The sequence below is a fragment of the Notolepis coatsorum genome, assembly GCF_963971535.1.
Source record: "Notolepis coatsorum genome assembly, chromosome: 16".
NCBI lineage: Eukaryota > Metazoa > Chordata > Actinopteri > Aulopiformes > Paralepididae > Notolepis > Notolepis coatsorum.
Genome location: NC_140180.1, coordinates 89,146,704 through 89,162,301, shown reverse-complemented (window position 1 = coordinate 89,162,301; position 15,598 = coordinate 89,146,704). Strand labels below are relative to the sequence as shown.

At 41.0% G+C, this 15,598-nt stretch overlaps 1 protein-coding gene across 1 annotated transcript in view; it reads left to right on the top strand.

Moving 5' to 3' along the window:
- The first annotated feature begins 3,162 nt into the window (after positions 1-3,162).
- The window catches only part of LOC311243128 (uncharacterized protein), a 68,652-nt gene continuing 56,216 nt past the window's right edge, over positions 3,163-15,598 (top strand). Inside the window, exons 1-5 of the mRNA XM_084332237.1 lie at positions 3,163-3,185; positions 3,369-3,804; positions 5,238-5,299; positions 10,339-10,383; positions 13,240-13,517. Coding sequence (XP_084188363.1) covers positions 3,469-3,804; positions 5,238-5,299; positions 10,339-10,383; positions 13,240-13,517 — 721 coding nt within the window. The 5' untranslated portion in view covers positions 3,163-3,185; positions 3,369-3,468. The remainder of the gene's footprint in view (positions 3,186-3,368; positions 3,805-5,237; positions 5,300-10,338; positions 10,384-13,239; positions 13,518-15,598) is intronic.

Here is a 15,598-nt window from a genome sequence, read left to right as displayed (position 1 = left end):
GTTTTTGAGGACTTGATTAGAAATACAAAACAATGAATAAAAAAATATATATATATTACAGAGGTGTTCCATAGACTCACAGGAATTGTGTAAAAGTGCCCAAATAGTGAAAGAAATTGTAAAATAGTTCCCCTTTAACAGATTGCAGAATGGGTACAATACACAGTAAGGCTCAAAATACACACAATTGTTAACTCATTCAGCGCCGGGGATTAGCCTTATCCTGTTCAAACTGCGCCTAGGGGTGCGTCACCTTGTTTGTAGAGCTGAGTGAATGAATGAATGAATGAATGAATGAATGAATGAATGAATGAAAACTTTATTTAACAGATTGCAGAATGGGTACAATACAGTACGGCTCAATACACACAATTGTTAAGGGGATGCAGACCTGAGAAAGACGTTTGTCTTGTTTCCATCAGGGTCCCCCATTTTCAATTAATCGGTTGACCTAATATATTCTATATTATAGCTATGGATACAATACTATGGTTTGACAGTAACTATCTTCTGTCCAAGATGCAAAAAAAGAATGCATTTTTTTCATGCATACGTTCGCCCGTTGTCCCGTGGTGAATATAAGTATAGTTCCGGAGTGATCCGGGCTAATTCCTGAAATGCTGAGTTATAGAGCGCTACGTGAATTCTACTAAAAGCATTGGCGTTTCATCCCTGGACACGCTACTATTTCCAAATCAACTGTATATAATAGGTATTATGTTTCATCATGAATGCATGGAAGGGGGGGTTGTTTCGGATGCTTTGATTGTGCCAGTAACGGCATTCGTTATGAATACTACACACGCTGATCAGCCGGATCGATACGAAATCATTGCAGGATCAAGCTGGAATTGACGTCAGATAGCCCTTACCTCTGATCGGGGCTATTCCAAAAAGAATATTCCAATTGTTTGATCGCCATCTGGTCCACGACATAATACGGCACAACACACTCATCGAGTGTCCCGGACCCGTTTCAATGCGACCGAGTGAATCTCTAGGCTTCCCTGTACTAAAAAACTGCGCCCGGCCCCGGAGCGGTTTAAACGTAACACCCGGTCTGGAACAGGGTTTACTGCACTCTCGATACTGCCACCTGGCAGGATATGGCCGGTACTGCACCCTCAGGGTCCCAGTATGCATTTTAACGGCAACATACAGGTCCGTGACATTGAATAGAATATTAAAATAAAAAAAGGAAAACCGATCAAATAACGAGTATACTCGTTAAAAAAAAAATTATATATATATATATATATATATATATATATATATATATATATATATATGTAAGGGACGAGGTCATTGTCGCAAAATAATTGACCGACACAGAGTTTAAAATACCGAGCCGCCTCTGCGAGGTGTTTTAAACGTCAGTGAAGGTCAATTATTTTGCGACAATGATCGAGTATAGCTATACATTATCCCGCTTATTACATGGCTAACTTACTAACAATATACCTAATTCATTTTACATCGACTCGCAACACTGGTTCTGGCTGCGTTCTGGCTCCGCTCGTCGCTCCGCCCCCTGTCATTGAGACTCTTGTCAGGACCAAACAACATCCCCAGTTATCCCATTAGTTCCCCCAAACGTACTGTCGGTCTGTTATGTTAAGCTAAGAAGTCTTCAGCTGGCTGGACCAGAGCTGAGAAGCCACTTTCACAAAGATAGGTAGTGCAAAAAAATAAATAAAAAAAAAAAAAAAAAAATTATGACTAATCGACGCAACAATTCCTCGTCGACGATTTTTTTATAATCGATGTCGTCGATTATGTCGACTAATCGTTGCAGCCCTAGTATCGGGACCGAACAAGTCAGATTGGTGCATCCCTAATCACTACAGATCCACATTCGTATACACATCACTACAGATCCACATTCATCTACACATCACTACAGATCTACATTGAGCTACACATCACTACAGATCCACATTCATCTACACATCACTACAGATCAACATTGAGCTACACATCACTACAGATCCACATTGAGCTACACATCACTACATATCCACATTGAGCTACACATCACTATAGATCCACATTCATTCATCTACACAGACATCACTACAGATCCACATTCATCTACACATCACTACAGATCAACATTGAGCTACACATCACTACAGATCCACATTGAGCTACACATCACTACATATCCACATTGAGCTACACATCACTATAGATCCACATTCATTCATCTACACAGACATCACTACAGATCCACATTCATCTACACATCACTACAGATCAACATTGAGCTACACATCACTACAGATCCACATTCATCTACACATCACTACAGATCCATATTGAGCTACACATCACTACAGATCCACATGCATCTACACATCACTACAGATCCATATTGAGCTACACATCACTACAGATCCATATTGAGCTACACATCACTACAGATCCATATTGAGCTACACATCACTACAGATCCACATGCATCTACACATCACTACAGATCCATATTGAGCTACACATCACTACAGATCCACATTGATATATACATCACTACAGATCCACATTGCCCAGAAAGCCTAGATTAATGTAACAATTTAGTTTCCTTGATGTGTTCACTTTTCTTCCAGTTGATTTCCAACATGTTTCTTGACTGGCCAGTGTAATGAGGGAAGATACTGTAGTGACAAGTCTGACCCACCACCTCCCTGTTTCCAACCCAGAGAGCCACATAGGAGGATCCACACCAGAGGATCCACACCAGAGGCCTTCAAGATGTCCTCTTACCCGGCGGAGAAGTCTGCTGCGGCCCTGAGCATCCTCAGCAGCTGTGGCTTGGAGCTCAAAGACCTGGCCCTGCTGGCAGAGATGCCTGAGGAGCTCATTACGGCACAGACCCTTCCCCACCTCCTCATGCATATAAAAAACAACAGGAACACTGACTCCCAGGCCACCAGCTTACCTTCAAGCAGGGGGTCACCTCCGAGAAGGCCACTTCCGAGAAGGTCACCTCCAAGAAGGTCACCTCCGGGAAGGTCACCTCCGGGAAGGTCACCTCCGAGAAGGTCACCTCCGGGAAGGTCACCTCCGAGAAGGAGTTCACACGCGCGGAGGGTTTCGTCCCCTAGGAGGGCTTCACCTAAAAGAAGAGCTTCACCCAACAGAAGGTGTTCGTCCCCCAAAAGGGGTTCACCACCGAACAGAAATGTGTACGCCTCCAATTTTTATCCAAGTACAAGCTCATATTCCAGTACAACCTCTTATCCAAATACAAGCTCATATTCCAGTACAACCTCTTATCCAAGTACAAGCGCACGACCAAGCTCCACCTCGTATCCCAGCTTAGTCTCTTATCCAACCTCATCGTCATATCATACATTTTCTGCCTCTAGCTCCAGTGCTGGGATTCAGCCTGTTCAGTATCCATTGAATACAGCTCCTGGCCGTAAAACCCTGCTACCAACTCCAGGTCGGCCAACAGTACCCCCACTGATGCAACAATTCAACCCCTGGACAGGTCAGTGGGGTAGCGGTTATCCTGCCCCACCTCCAGTCAACCCTGTGGCTGTTGGTGTAGCAGCTACCTATGACGGTGCAGCAGTAAGCAAAGCAAGCTATGTTGCTGCAAGGTTGAACTACAATCCGCCAGCAGCTCCACAACCCTCCAGCCCGCTGCCTTTGCTCAACGTGGTGCTGCCTAAGAAAAGGTCAGATAAGAGCAACACCTTGACGCCCTTCAAATCTGCTGCCAGGGATTTCTACGGAGACACTCCCATGTGTTACCCCCATAAGTGTTCCCTCTGTCATATGACTTCCCCCAACCAGTCAGTAAGTAACTGCCTCCTGCTATGTGGCCTAACAAAATTAATAGTTGGTTTCAGGTTGCCGACCGACCCTGCCGATTTAGGTGCGACCCAATATATTTTATGAGTTTTTAGAAAAAATTATATAAAAAAAAAAATCATTTTTTTTTTTTTTTTTTATATAAAGTTTCATAGAAATCTTAGTCAAACATTTAGTATTATGGATATTAAACATGCTGGCAGAGTACATGCATCCATGTTGTTGTGAACATTTTAATTAAATAAAGAAATTCCCTATCCATAGTCGCCGTGGGAAAGAATAAAATAAAATAAATTCCCTACCTACCCATGGCCAAACTGACAACCAACCTGAAACCAACTATTAATTTTGTTAGGCCCGTGTACCTCCTCTCATGTAAATACATTTTTACCTAAATTGAATACCTGTACCTTATTTTTTCTTCCTCTCGGTTAGTTAATCAGACATTTTCCAAAGGCACGACATCCTTTATAAAAAGGTGGTTCTGACTTGACTTCCACTCCAGATCCAGACCTCCTCCAGCTCTCCTCCCCCAGGGCCCCACGAGCCCCAGGCTAGATTTCTGCTCCCTGCAGCTTTCCATGTGTTTTCCCTGACCTGTCAATGACCAGTGGTTCTCCCTCTGGTTGAATGTCATGTCAAACCAATAAATGTTGAATCAAACATTCAATTAATTGTTTGTATCCCTCATGCAACTCGATAAATGTTAGAACTCGGCACAGTGTTTCAACATTAGTTTTCTAGGTCCTAAACTCTAGAACACTCATTGAGATAAACAACCTCCTTATCTGTCTTTAGAAAGCAACTAAAAGGCCATTTAATTTCACCATGAATCATCAACCTATTAACCCATTTAGACTTAAAATGCTACAAATGCATTATATAGCCTGCATAGTGCATGCATACAAATGTTTCCCGGTTTCAATGGGTTAAGTTAGTTCTGTGCAACAGTGTTACCAATGTGGCTGGTTCTTTTTCTTCATTATATATTTTCCATATGTTATTCTCCTCTCCCTTGCCTTCTCATACTTTTTTCCCCTTGTTATTGGCTCTTGTTGATGTGTTTTGAACATGATATCTATCCTTGTCTGTCTTCCATTTTTTGTTTGCCTTATGTCTCTGATCTTGTTTTGTGTTCTTTTTTTTGACCATGTTTACATGTATTACGTTCATATTTGATTATGGACATTGATGGGACGCGAGTGGAACTTTATACAAGCCCTTTTGGGCTTCGTTCCCTCCTAGCACTGTTTTTAAATAATGTGCTAAATAAATAAACTAAACTAGACAGTGGCTGGATGAAGTGATGGAAATGAGTTGTAATCTGTTTGTAAGAACACATTCATTTATATTATGTTGCTATCGAAAACACAGAAACACAATGTAAATTTGTTTGGTAACTTTTTCTTGGCCCACAGGGTTGGTTTATCCACATCACCAGTCAGAAGCATTCCGATGCACAACTGGCACTACTTCAAAAGTAAGACGATCTTTGTCTAAAAAAAAGAAATTTGTATTTTAAATTTAGTATCTTAACCTGTTCCACACGTGGTGAAAATCCGCCTAAAATATATACCTAGGTAAATGGAATATTGATCCACTTCTACAAGGTACATCTATGGACCTCAGGGAATGTATTCAGTGTCAGAAATATTGTGTCTATTACTAGGCTTGCTTAAATTGTGATGAAACAAAGGAGAATATGAATTATGATTTTTCTTTGCATCTTTGACAGTGAATAACACCATGCTAATAATGACTAAACATAAAAGACTGCCACTGATCTCGTTCAGTACCTTCTTGAGATCATGTGTACAAAAAATCTAAGGAAATTAATAAAGGGAAGATGATTAAACAGAAGGTTCTGTAGATACAGTACTGCTGAATTCTCCCATCCGGACCAATGCTATTTGAAATATTATTATAGAATAGGAGGCTTATAAATTACCTTATTATAGCCAATTCCCACATTTATATATATATATACATATATTATCTTTCAAATGCCCGAGTTCAATTTGGATTTAGTATCACCAGGTCACTACAGCATAAGAACAGATAATGATATCTACTGTAATTTACTGTAGTTTTTTTTATTTTCACCACAGTGCAACCATTTTGAAACTAATTTCAGATCTAATTGTTGCTACATGCTAACAATAGGGAGGAGAAACTAACTGCGTTTCAATATTTGTCAAAAATGTTACCTTTTGTGGCTTATTATCGCAAATAATTATTGTTATTGATATTATTCATTCAGAACGCTGAACTTTGAACCCCCACAGAATCTACCAGGAAGTGTAGTTTGGAGAAATTCCAACGCTGATCGACAGCTATGCATGCCCTCCACAAAATTGCAGCAAAAAGACTACAATTCCCATGGTTAAAAATTTCCAAAATGGTCGCCGTCTTGCAATAGACTTCAGTAAATCGAAAACTTAAAACTATCTAATGGCACTTTTAACCTATTGCTAAACTAACGTATTGATGATAATATACATTCTACATGCTTTTGTGACATGTTAGTGATGTTAATACTTGAATACGTTTGATTTTAAAATCGCACATTTTTTGCATCACTGATAAATATTGATTTATGACCAGATGCCATTTTGGTCTCGGTACCGACCCCGTCGGGTGGAACAGGTTGCAATAAAGGGGACATGTCTTGCTATTCCTTTCACTATTTGGGCAACTTTACACAATTCCTGTGAGTCTATGGAACACATCTGTAAAGTTTATTTAAAAAAAATTCATTGTTTTGTATTTCTAATCAAGTACTCTAAAGCAGCATTTTTCCACTTCAAGATTTCAAGCTGTTTTGGGCTGGGCTCCGCCCATAAGCGCTTTGAGTGACAGTCACCCACAGTCTGCACTGGCAGACAGAGAGAGATATAGAGAGATTGAGGGGGATACTAGGGCTGGGCGATATGGCCAAAAACGTTATTGCGATAAAATTATTTTCATATAACTCGATTAATTATCGTCTATATAATGTCTGTCAAGTTTAATTAACTTCTTATGCCCGGCGGCGATGGACGGGCTATTAATAGCATAGATATATATATATTGCTGCTGCGAATGTTGATGTCGTCATCAGTCCGTGCACGTTAGCAGTTAGCCGACAAGCGGAGTATCTCATGACAATATGTACTAAATATTACCCTAAAATACTCTCTTCCGCCCCAATATATTGAAACAACGTCCACTGTATACCAAAGTGAATGTAACCGTCCCAAAAATCAAATGTTGTTTCTTTACTTTGGTTTTGTCGTCTATAGTTGTTATTGCCATAAGAAACACCATTCAGAGAAGGGGAGAATAAATTGATTTAGTCAAAAGGCTCCCAGGTGGAAAGATTTCACAAGAATAATTATGATTAAAAATAAATAAATATATATAAAAAAAAGTGTTTAACAAGGTGCTAGTATAGGGATATTTAATTGCCAATGGCTGAATTGGAGTATTGCACAGTGCAATACTCCAATTCAGCCATTGGCAATTCAGCCGTTGGGTGGGGGGCGCTGTTGAGCGGGCCTGTGACCGGACCTGAAAGAGCCCCTGGCTCTGCGGCTCTGCAGCTGCATGCTATTCGCAAATCCAGCATGAGCCAGCTCCCGCTGCAGCAGTCGTTATCAGAACACTACACACATATCATAATGTTTACAGCAAACTGTAGTTGATCACCAGGTATGTTTTATTAACGTAGAATAATTCATATATATATGCGCGCACTGACAGTCGGCTAATTGACATTTCCTGTGAAAAAATGTAATCCTCTCGTCCCGTTTGCGTCCCAAAAAAGATTTCTGTTCGTCCCAAATCAATATTTGATCGTCCCCGGGACGACGGGACATCGTTAGTCTCGAGCCCTGCTGTATACCCCACACTACTATAAACGTGGCCTCAGAATTCACTCCACACACATACTCGGCACGTAAATATATAAAATAGTGCCGTGCAAGCTAGTTATCCTAGCCAGCCTCTTGTTTCTAAGCGGTGTATTCCATGACAATGTACTAAATATTACCCTAAAATACTCTCTTCCGCCCCAATATATTGAAACGACGTCCACTGTATACCCCACACTACTATAAACGTGGCCTCAGAATTCACTCCACACACATACTCGGCACGTAAATATATAAAATAGTGCCGTGCAAGCTAGTTATCCTAGCCAGCCTCTTGTTTCTAAGCGGTGTATTCCATGACAATGTACTAAATATTACCCTAAAATACTCTCTTCCGCCCCAATATATTGAAACGACGTCCACTGTATACCCCACACTACTATAAACGTGGCATCAGAATTCACTCCACACACATACTCCGGCACGTAAATATATAAAATAGTGCCGTGCAAGCTAGTTATCCTAGCCAGCCTTGTTTACTACTAGAGTCCTACCTCTCTACCCAGAGGTGCACCGCGGGTCTCCTTCACTGTCGGCCATCTCCTTCACTGATTGGTTGTTACTAGTGCATGCTCATATCCAAGCTTGGAAAATCGATATATCGAAACTTTGCGACCACGTTTCATGTTTATTTCGAGGAAATAATTTATCGCGATAGTTATCGTTTTATCGCCCAGCCCTAGGGGATACTAATTAATTTCGCCACAGGGGGCATAATCCCACGGGACAATGCATTGGTAACTTGTTTCAAATGACAATATATACCCCTGTGAATATTATTGCACGGATCGGAATACGGGCGTGCGCAATGATATTTTGACAGTGATATGCGAGTGGAGAAGCTCCTGCGCACGGTCGGGAGGTTGTGTGTAAATGCTCCGTGTCCCCCTCTCTCTCTCTCACTCTATCTCTCTCCCTCTCTATATCTCTCTCTTTCTCCCTCTCTCTTGCTCGTTCTCTGCTGTCTCTGTCGGCACCCGCGCACGTCAACCTGTTTGAGGAAGTGTCAGTATTTCCACTCGCTCTGTTGTTGAGCGAATTGTTGATTGTGGGCGGTGACTACAACCAGTGCCTTACTCACGTCAGCAAAACAGTCAAATCAGAATGGCTTAGTTGAGTGAGGGAGGATCTCGTGAACTCGAGACTAGACTGATGAGCCAAAATGAGAATTAGAGACACAGACCCCATTGATACAAACCCCCATTACTAGAAAACAATGCTAAACACTGGAAAAGGCTATTTATAAGACGGGGGACCTTTAATTAAGTGACCCTGAAGTAGGGCTGGGTGTTATGATGATATTATATAAATATCGGGTACAGTTCATTAACGAAAACGATACACTTTATAAACGTATCGTGATGTTTTGCCCTCGCGTTAGAGGCCGCCGCGGCTGAGATGAGACTTACAAGCGCAGTGCTAAATGCTTTCCTCTCCCTCTTGCAGAAAAAAAAGTCAGTCACACTTGCCCAAATTACGTCATCCACACGCACATACACGCACGCAAGCGCACACACCTAGCCAGAGACAGAGAGGCGGTGGCTCGGTGCTAGGGATGCCCCCCGAAACCCAGGAGTATTGATAAGCTCCGACGTTAACGGTACTGCTATCGGTAGTCTATGAGCGGATTAGCTACGGAGCTAACGGAGTGTACCATCCATCTGCGACGCAACAGTGGCAGCAACAGTGGACACGGAGTAATGTTAACGTTATGTCGAGTTCATACTACACTACACGTATGAACTCGACATAACGTTAACGTTACTCCGTTTCCATGAAGTGTTTAATTAGCAGCAATCTGTTGTTGAAAATGTAACGTAAACCGGAAATGGAATGCGAGGACAGGAAGCCGTCATGAAATCGTTGTAGTCATATTGTAGTCTTTTAGTCTTATTAACTAAAATATTTTAACAAAATAAAAAGCAGCAGCACTATTGGATAACCGAGTCATGTTTGCTATGTATTTCTTTCTTTAGGGGAGTAGGACATTTGTTTCACAGTTTTAGCATGATGTTTTATAGATGGCTAGGTTAAACACAGGTTTTTGTTTTTAAGAGGGGGGGTTTGATTTGATTTGATTGACGTTTATTTCAAGTATGCAACACAACAAACACATCAAGTACAGATATAGCCTTAAGCCGTTCAAATAATAAATGTATACATAAATAAATAAATAGTTACAATATATAATCTAATAATCTAAATCTAATCTAATATATAATCTAAAAAAACGAAAGGCTAAAATGCTAAATATATAATCTAAGAATCCAATTATCTAAATCTAATATATAATATAAAAATGCTAAATGCATGAGTCTTTTGTCTTTAATGTTAGCTTGCAAACTCAAATAATGTCTTGGTAAGCCTCATAATGAATTGTTTGGGGGGGAAAAGGAAAAACATTGTGATGTGTATCGTGTATCGCCGAAAGGTCAGAAAATATCGTGATATCATATTTAGGCCATATCGCCCAGCCCTACCCTGAAGGGCCAGGTGATATGAGGGGGACATATTTATTACTGTATTCAGAAGGACCTTTTTCCTGGATAATGTACCAAATATCAACCTGTTCTTTCTTTAACTTCTTGTTCCCCTCGTGTCCTCTTAGGTTTCCTGGTTGGGACTGTCGAATCGACTCAGCCAGAGGCAGAGAGTAAGTGTACTGTTTTTATGTATTCATAGATTAGTTTAATTTGTATCAAAACAATTCTTGTCATCCAAAGATTTATTTTCTAATCTGTCTTTCTTCAGTGGATGTGTGATTTTATGTAAACATAATTTCTAGCGCGCCTCCCGCTCTGCAGACGTCTTCTGCTGAACTACGGAAACTCGGTTGACCAAATTACATCTTTTGACAACAATGGCAGGTGCTGGTCCCCTGAAACCACCGCCATTGTGCACAATTGAGTCGATATTGAATTAAATCTAAATTGATTGAACCTTAAGAATCTAAATTGAATTGGTCATTGGAATTGGTGCTGATACCCAGCCCTATACCAAACATAATTCGATAATGGATAGTTTGAGTCCCATGGTCGGAGTTCTGGACGGGTTCTGAGTGAACCGAAAGCAAACGTGCAGGCTTAACCTGTTAAACCCTAGCCATATTTTCAGAAAATTTGCCTAAAAGCATATACCCAAGAAAATTAAGAATAGCTCCACAACTACAAGGTCCATTTGCATGTTCTTGGTATCTAGGGACATATATGGACCTCAGGGAATGTATTCCCAGTGTCAGATATATTGTGTCTGTTACTATGCTTGAGTAAATTGTAATGTACCAAAGGAGAATATAAATTATTATTATTATTATTATTATTATTATCGCAAATATAAATCACATCCATTGTTATGTCTCGTCACCATCAACTCATCACCAGTACACCACTCCCTGCAATTGAGACTATCTGTCACAAACTGTGTCTGAGGAAGGCAAGCAGTATTGTCGAGGACACTTCTCACCCCTATCCCAGAATGCTTGCCCTCCTTCCCTCTGGGAGGCGCTATAGGAATCTCCATTCCAAGTCAAGCAGGCTCAGGAGCAACTTTTTCCCATCAGCTGTGTCATCTCTCTAGGGCTGTACCGAATGTCATTTTTTAACATTCGAAGCTTATTGAAGTATTCGAATGAAGCTTCGAATGTCCGTCGTCATATTTTATGACGTAATCCAAATCTTAATTTTTTTGTTTTATATAAATATCCTCAAACTAAATGCTCAATTGAATAAAGTGATTCATCTGATTAAATTAGTATTTCTTTTATTAAATCAACCTTATTTAATGAATATAACTCATCAGTTTCGTCAACATAAATAATGGAATAAGGGCACGGTTGGTACGAAAGTGATGGTGACGTCTTGATGGAGCGCCGAGTGCCAATCGGATGCAGGCTACATCATTTATGATAAATGTTTTATTAAAATTGTTATGACGAGTCATATACTATAATAGTATAATACTATAATATTAGTGTAGCCTAATATTTATCTGCAACTGTGAAGAAAAACCCCATTGGTTTAAACAGAATGAATAGACAAAAAAAATATATATACAGTATATATATATTCTTTTATTAAAAATAAAAAAATTCAAATGTTGATTTAGAATTTGAATGTCAACATTATGAACAAAGCTTCGAACTATTTGGTACAGCTCTACATCTCTCTGAACTCTGTACCACAGTGACAGCACCACCCCCATACCATACCATACACATTCTGAACTCTATTGCCTACACCAGTGGTTCTCAACCTTTTTACACCAAGTACCACCTGAGAACATAGCTGGCTCTCCAAGTACCACCATATGACCGACGTTAAAATACTGTTCAGCTACAGTATGCACAGTTCACGCAGGAGGCAAATGTATTCCTAATACCATTATTTATTGTTAACTTTTGTCAGACACAGCCACAATGTACAAAGGGGTAGCACTAGAACTAGCAAACTCTTCCACACAATATACCCCAACAGTCGGCGTGTGGGTGAGTTGCGTCATTACGCTGTCGGCAACTGAGTGCTAGTGCTGTCCCATTTCGTAGTGCAATTCACCCCTTGTGGCTCCGCTCTGAAGGGTGACTCGAGGGGTAGGGCCAAGGGGAGGAATGGGACGCAGCACTAGTCTAACACTGAACGTGCTCCTTCTTTCAGCCAAGACTGTGTGTAGTGGGTGGGAGGGATTATCCATGATATATTCCTGTTTATATTCCTGCATATATACACACTGTATTACTATATTTATATCTATATATGACTTACCGTAATAGTGACCCGGGCTTGTATTTGCTTAAACTGTAGCGGCCGGGTACCAGGCTTTTATTAGGAGGAGGCATGTATAAGAGAGAGGCCTATATTTCTAATTTTCAAACAGATCATGATGAATAAATCAACATTTTGTGTCAATTTGAACCCAGTAAAATGTACTGGGTTCATTTATTGAAACAAAGTACTGTATGAAATAGTAAACAGTGCAATTACAGGTGGTCACTGGTCATTTCAACGTTTTCAAAGTGAAATCAAGTAACTTTACCTTAGCAGCTCAGTATGCAGCTCAGTATATTAGTAACCCGGCTTGTATTAGGAGATCGGCTTATAATTGCTTAGCTCAAGAGCGCACCCGGCCATTAATAGAGACCCGGTTTGTAATTGAATACCGGTACTTGACTTATTCCTCTTTACCCAGTTGGGGGGCATAGGGCGTCCACCAGAGCTCTCCATCTCACTCTCTTCTGGGCCAGGGCCTTTGCTTCTTGCCAGCTCACTCCAATGTTCTTCTATATCTATATATATCCCATACCTACTCTTATGAGTACATAATAATACTGTATATACTGTTACCTTGCACTCTGGTTAGATGCTGACTTCTTTTCGTTGTACTGTACTTGTGCTATGCGATGACAATACATTTCCATGTAATCGATAGGTATTGTTGGGGAAATATTGCATATTGTTATTGTTCTCAAAAAGCACATGGGTGCATCACAAAATGTAATGATGTCATTTCCTCCTAGTGCTCCTGGCGTGTCGTCTAAGAAGGAGGTGGAAACGAAGTGGCCGTCCCACAGTTCACGGTCACGCCGCCGGTCACGCCGCTCAAGGTCACGCCGCCGCTCAAGGTCACGCCGCCACTCACGGTCCCACAGCTCACGGTCCCACAGCTCATGGTCCCACAGCTCACGGTCCCACAGCTCACGGTCACGCCGATCACGGTCACGCCGATCACGGTCACGACGATCACGGGTCCGTCGCCGCTCAAGGTCCCGCCGCTCACGGTCACGCAACAGTAGTAGTAAGTAGTACACTATAAGTCCTATATTCTTTTCAAATGAAGCTACTCTCCAAAACTGAAAAATAACATTCACATTTGTAACTCTCAAAAATAGCTATACAAACACACATCACTCAAAAATCAATATCAACCCCAACGATAGAAATACATCTCCTTTTTTCTTGCTCTCGCTGCCTAGCTATGGACATATTGGATTGTGGTGGCCATTGGGGGCCATGTGATAGGGTATGTAGCATCGGCATTGTGAAACACCTTGAGAAAAAAATTTAATCCTCCTACACACACCCTCACGCACACACATGTGTATATATACTGTACTTTTCGCACTATAAGCCGCACCTGAATATAAGCCGCAGCAGCTAAATTGAATGATGTGTACATATATAAGCCGCACTGGACTATAAGCCGCAGGTGTTTTCATGTTTAATTACCATATGTAATTAGCATTGGGACACAATACTGTCGGACAAATAACAAGAATTAACTCATTTACAAGTTGTATTAAGTTTAGCAAATAAGGGAACAGATGAATAACATTTCAATGCAGTCAAAAAAGCAATATTTTCATTTTTACATTTTCGGGTTTGGTCACGTCGAGTCACATATAAGCCGCACCGTTATATAAGCCGCAGGGTCGAAAAATGGGGAAAAAAGGTGCGGCTTATAGTCCGAAAAGTACGGTACTGTATATGTATATATGTGTGTGTGTGTATACTGAGTAGCATAGATGTTTGCTAGGGGGATTGGTTTTATTCATTGAGTGCTTATCCTTATCATTAGGGCCCAAGTATCTTCTGTTTTATTATAAATAGGGGGATTGGGTTCTGGGCGGAGTGAAGAACAGTCTTCCTAGGTGTTGGGTCACCACCCTCCTCTCTTCCCTCTTCTCAGTCCTCAGAATAAACTGAGTAGCATAGATGTGCGGCAAGGGGATTGGGTTTCTTCATTGAGCGTTTATCCTTATCATTAGGGCACGCATTTAAATTTTTATTAATTTTAATTGCGACGTTCTGGTGAGCAGCCACATGAAAGAGCTCCCGGTCAATGAATATCAAAAAAAGGAAGTAAAACAATTCAAAACGAAATAAAAAGTAAAGATTCGAGGACAATAGAAAGAAGGAAGAATGAACACGAGGACAAATGAAAGAAAAGCAACCCCAGATGAAGTAAATACACTGATGGAAAAGACTCAACACCAGGCAATGATGCAACACTGCAACAGGTAGAACAAGCTAGCGGGACGCTGAATGTCAGTGCAGAGGAGCTACAGGCAAACATACAAACTAGCTTACAAGCTAACATAGAGGCTAACCAGGCCACCACGCAGATTGGATTAGGAGCAATGCGGAGCATACACTGAAAAATCCAACGGAGGTGGCAAGGAAACATCGGAGCTATGTATAAATAAAGAAAATTCAGAAAAAGAAAGGAACCAGGTCCCAACAACGTGCAGGAGGCGGCAAGGGACACGGCACGGGGAGGATGGAAAGAGCCGGGAGGGGAAGGAGAGAGGCCTACGGCCTAGGCCTACGCTGACGCAGAGGATGGAGAGGGCGTGCAGGTGGACCAGAACCGAGAGACGAGGATGAGGAGAGGAGGACGGGAGGAGGAAAAGAGGGGACCTGAACCGATTCAAAGCAGATCAACTATGAAGAACGACAAAGGGACATGAGAAAGGGGCATGAAGGGACACAGTGATCCAAGGAAAGATACAAGACAAAATCAACGTGGAAGAGTACCCAATACAAACATACACACGGGGGACCTGGGGATGAGAATAGATACAACAGATAAGATAAGAGGAGAGATAATTGAACAGTCACCCCAGGTAGTATAAAACTATAACACCAGAATTTAGAATAATTAACACTATGATTTACAATACACACGTTATAGACAAACGATTTGAAATTTATTTTTAAAAAGGGACACGCTGATTAGGAAACATATTGGGGAATAATACATGATGGACTGGTATGAAGGAACTACAGGATTACACGTGACACACAATACAAATGAACATGAGCATAAGAAAGACAAATTCAGAACATTGACCGGGAGCTCTGAGGCCGTCCACAGAA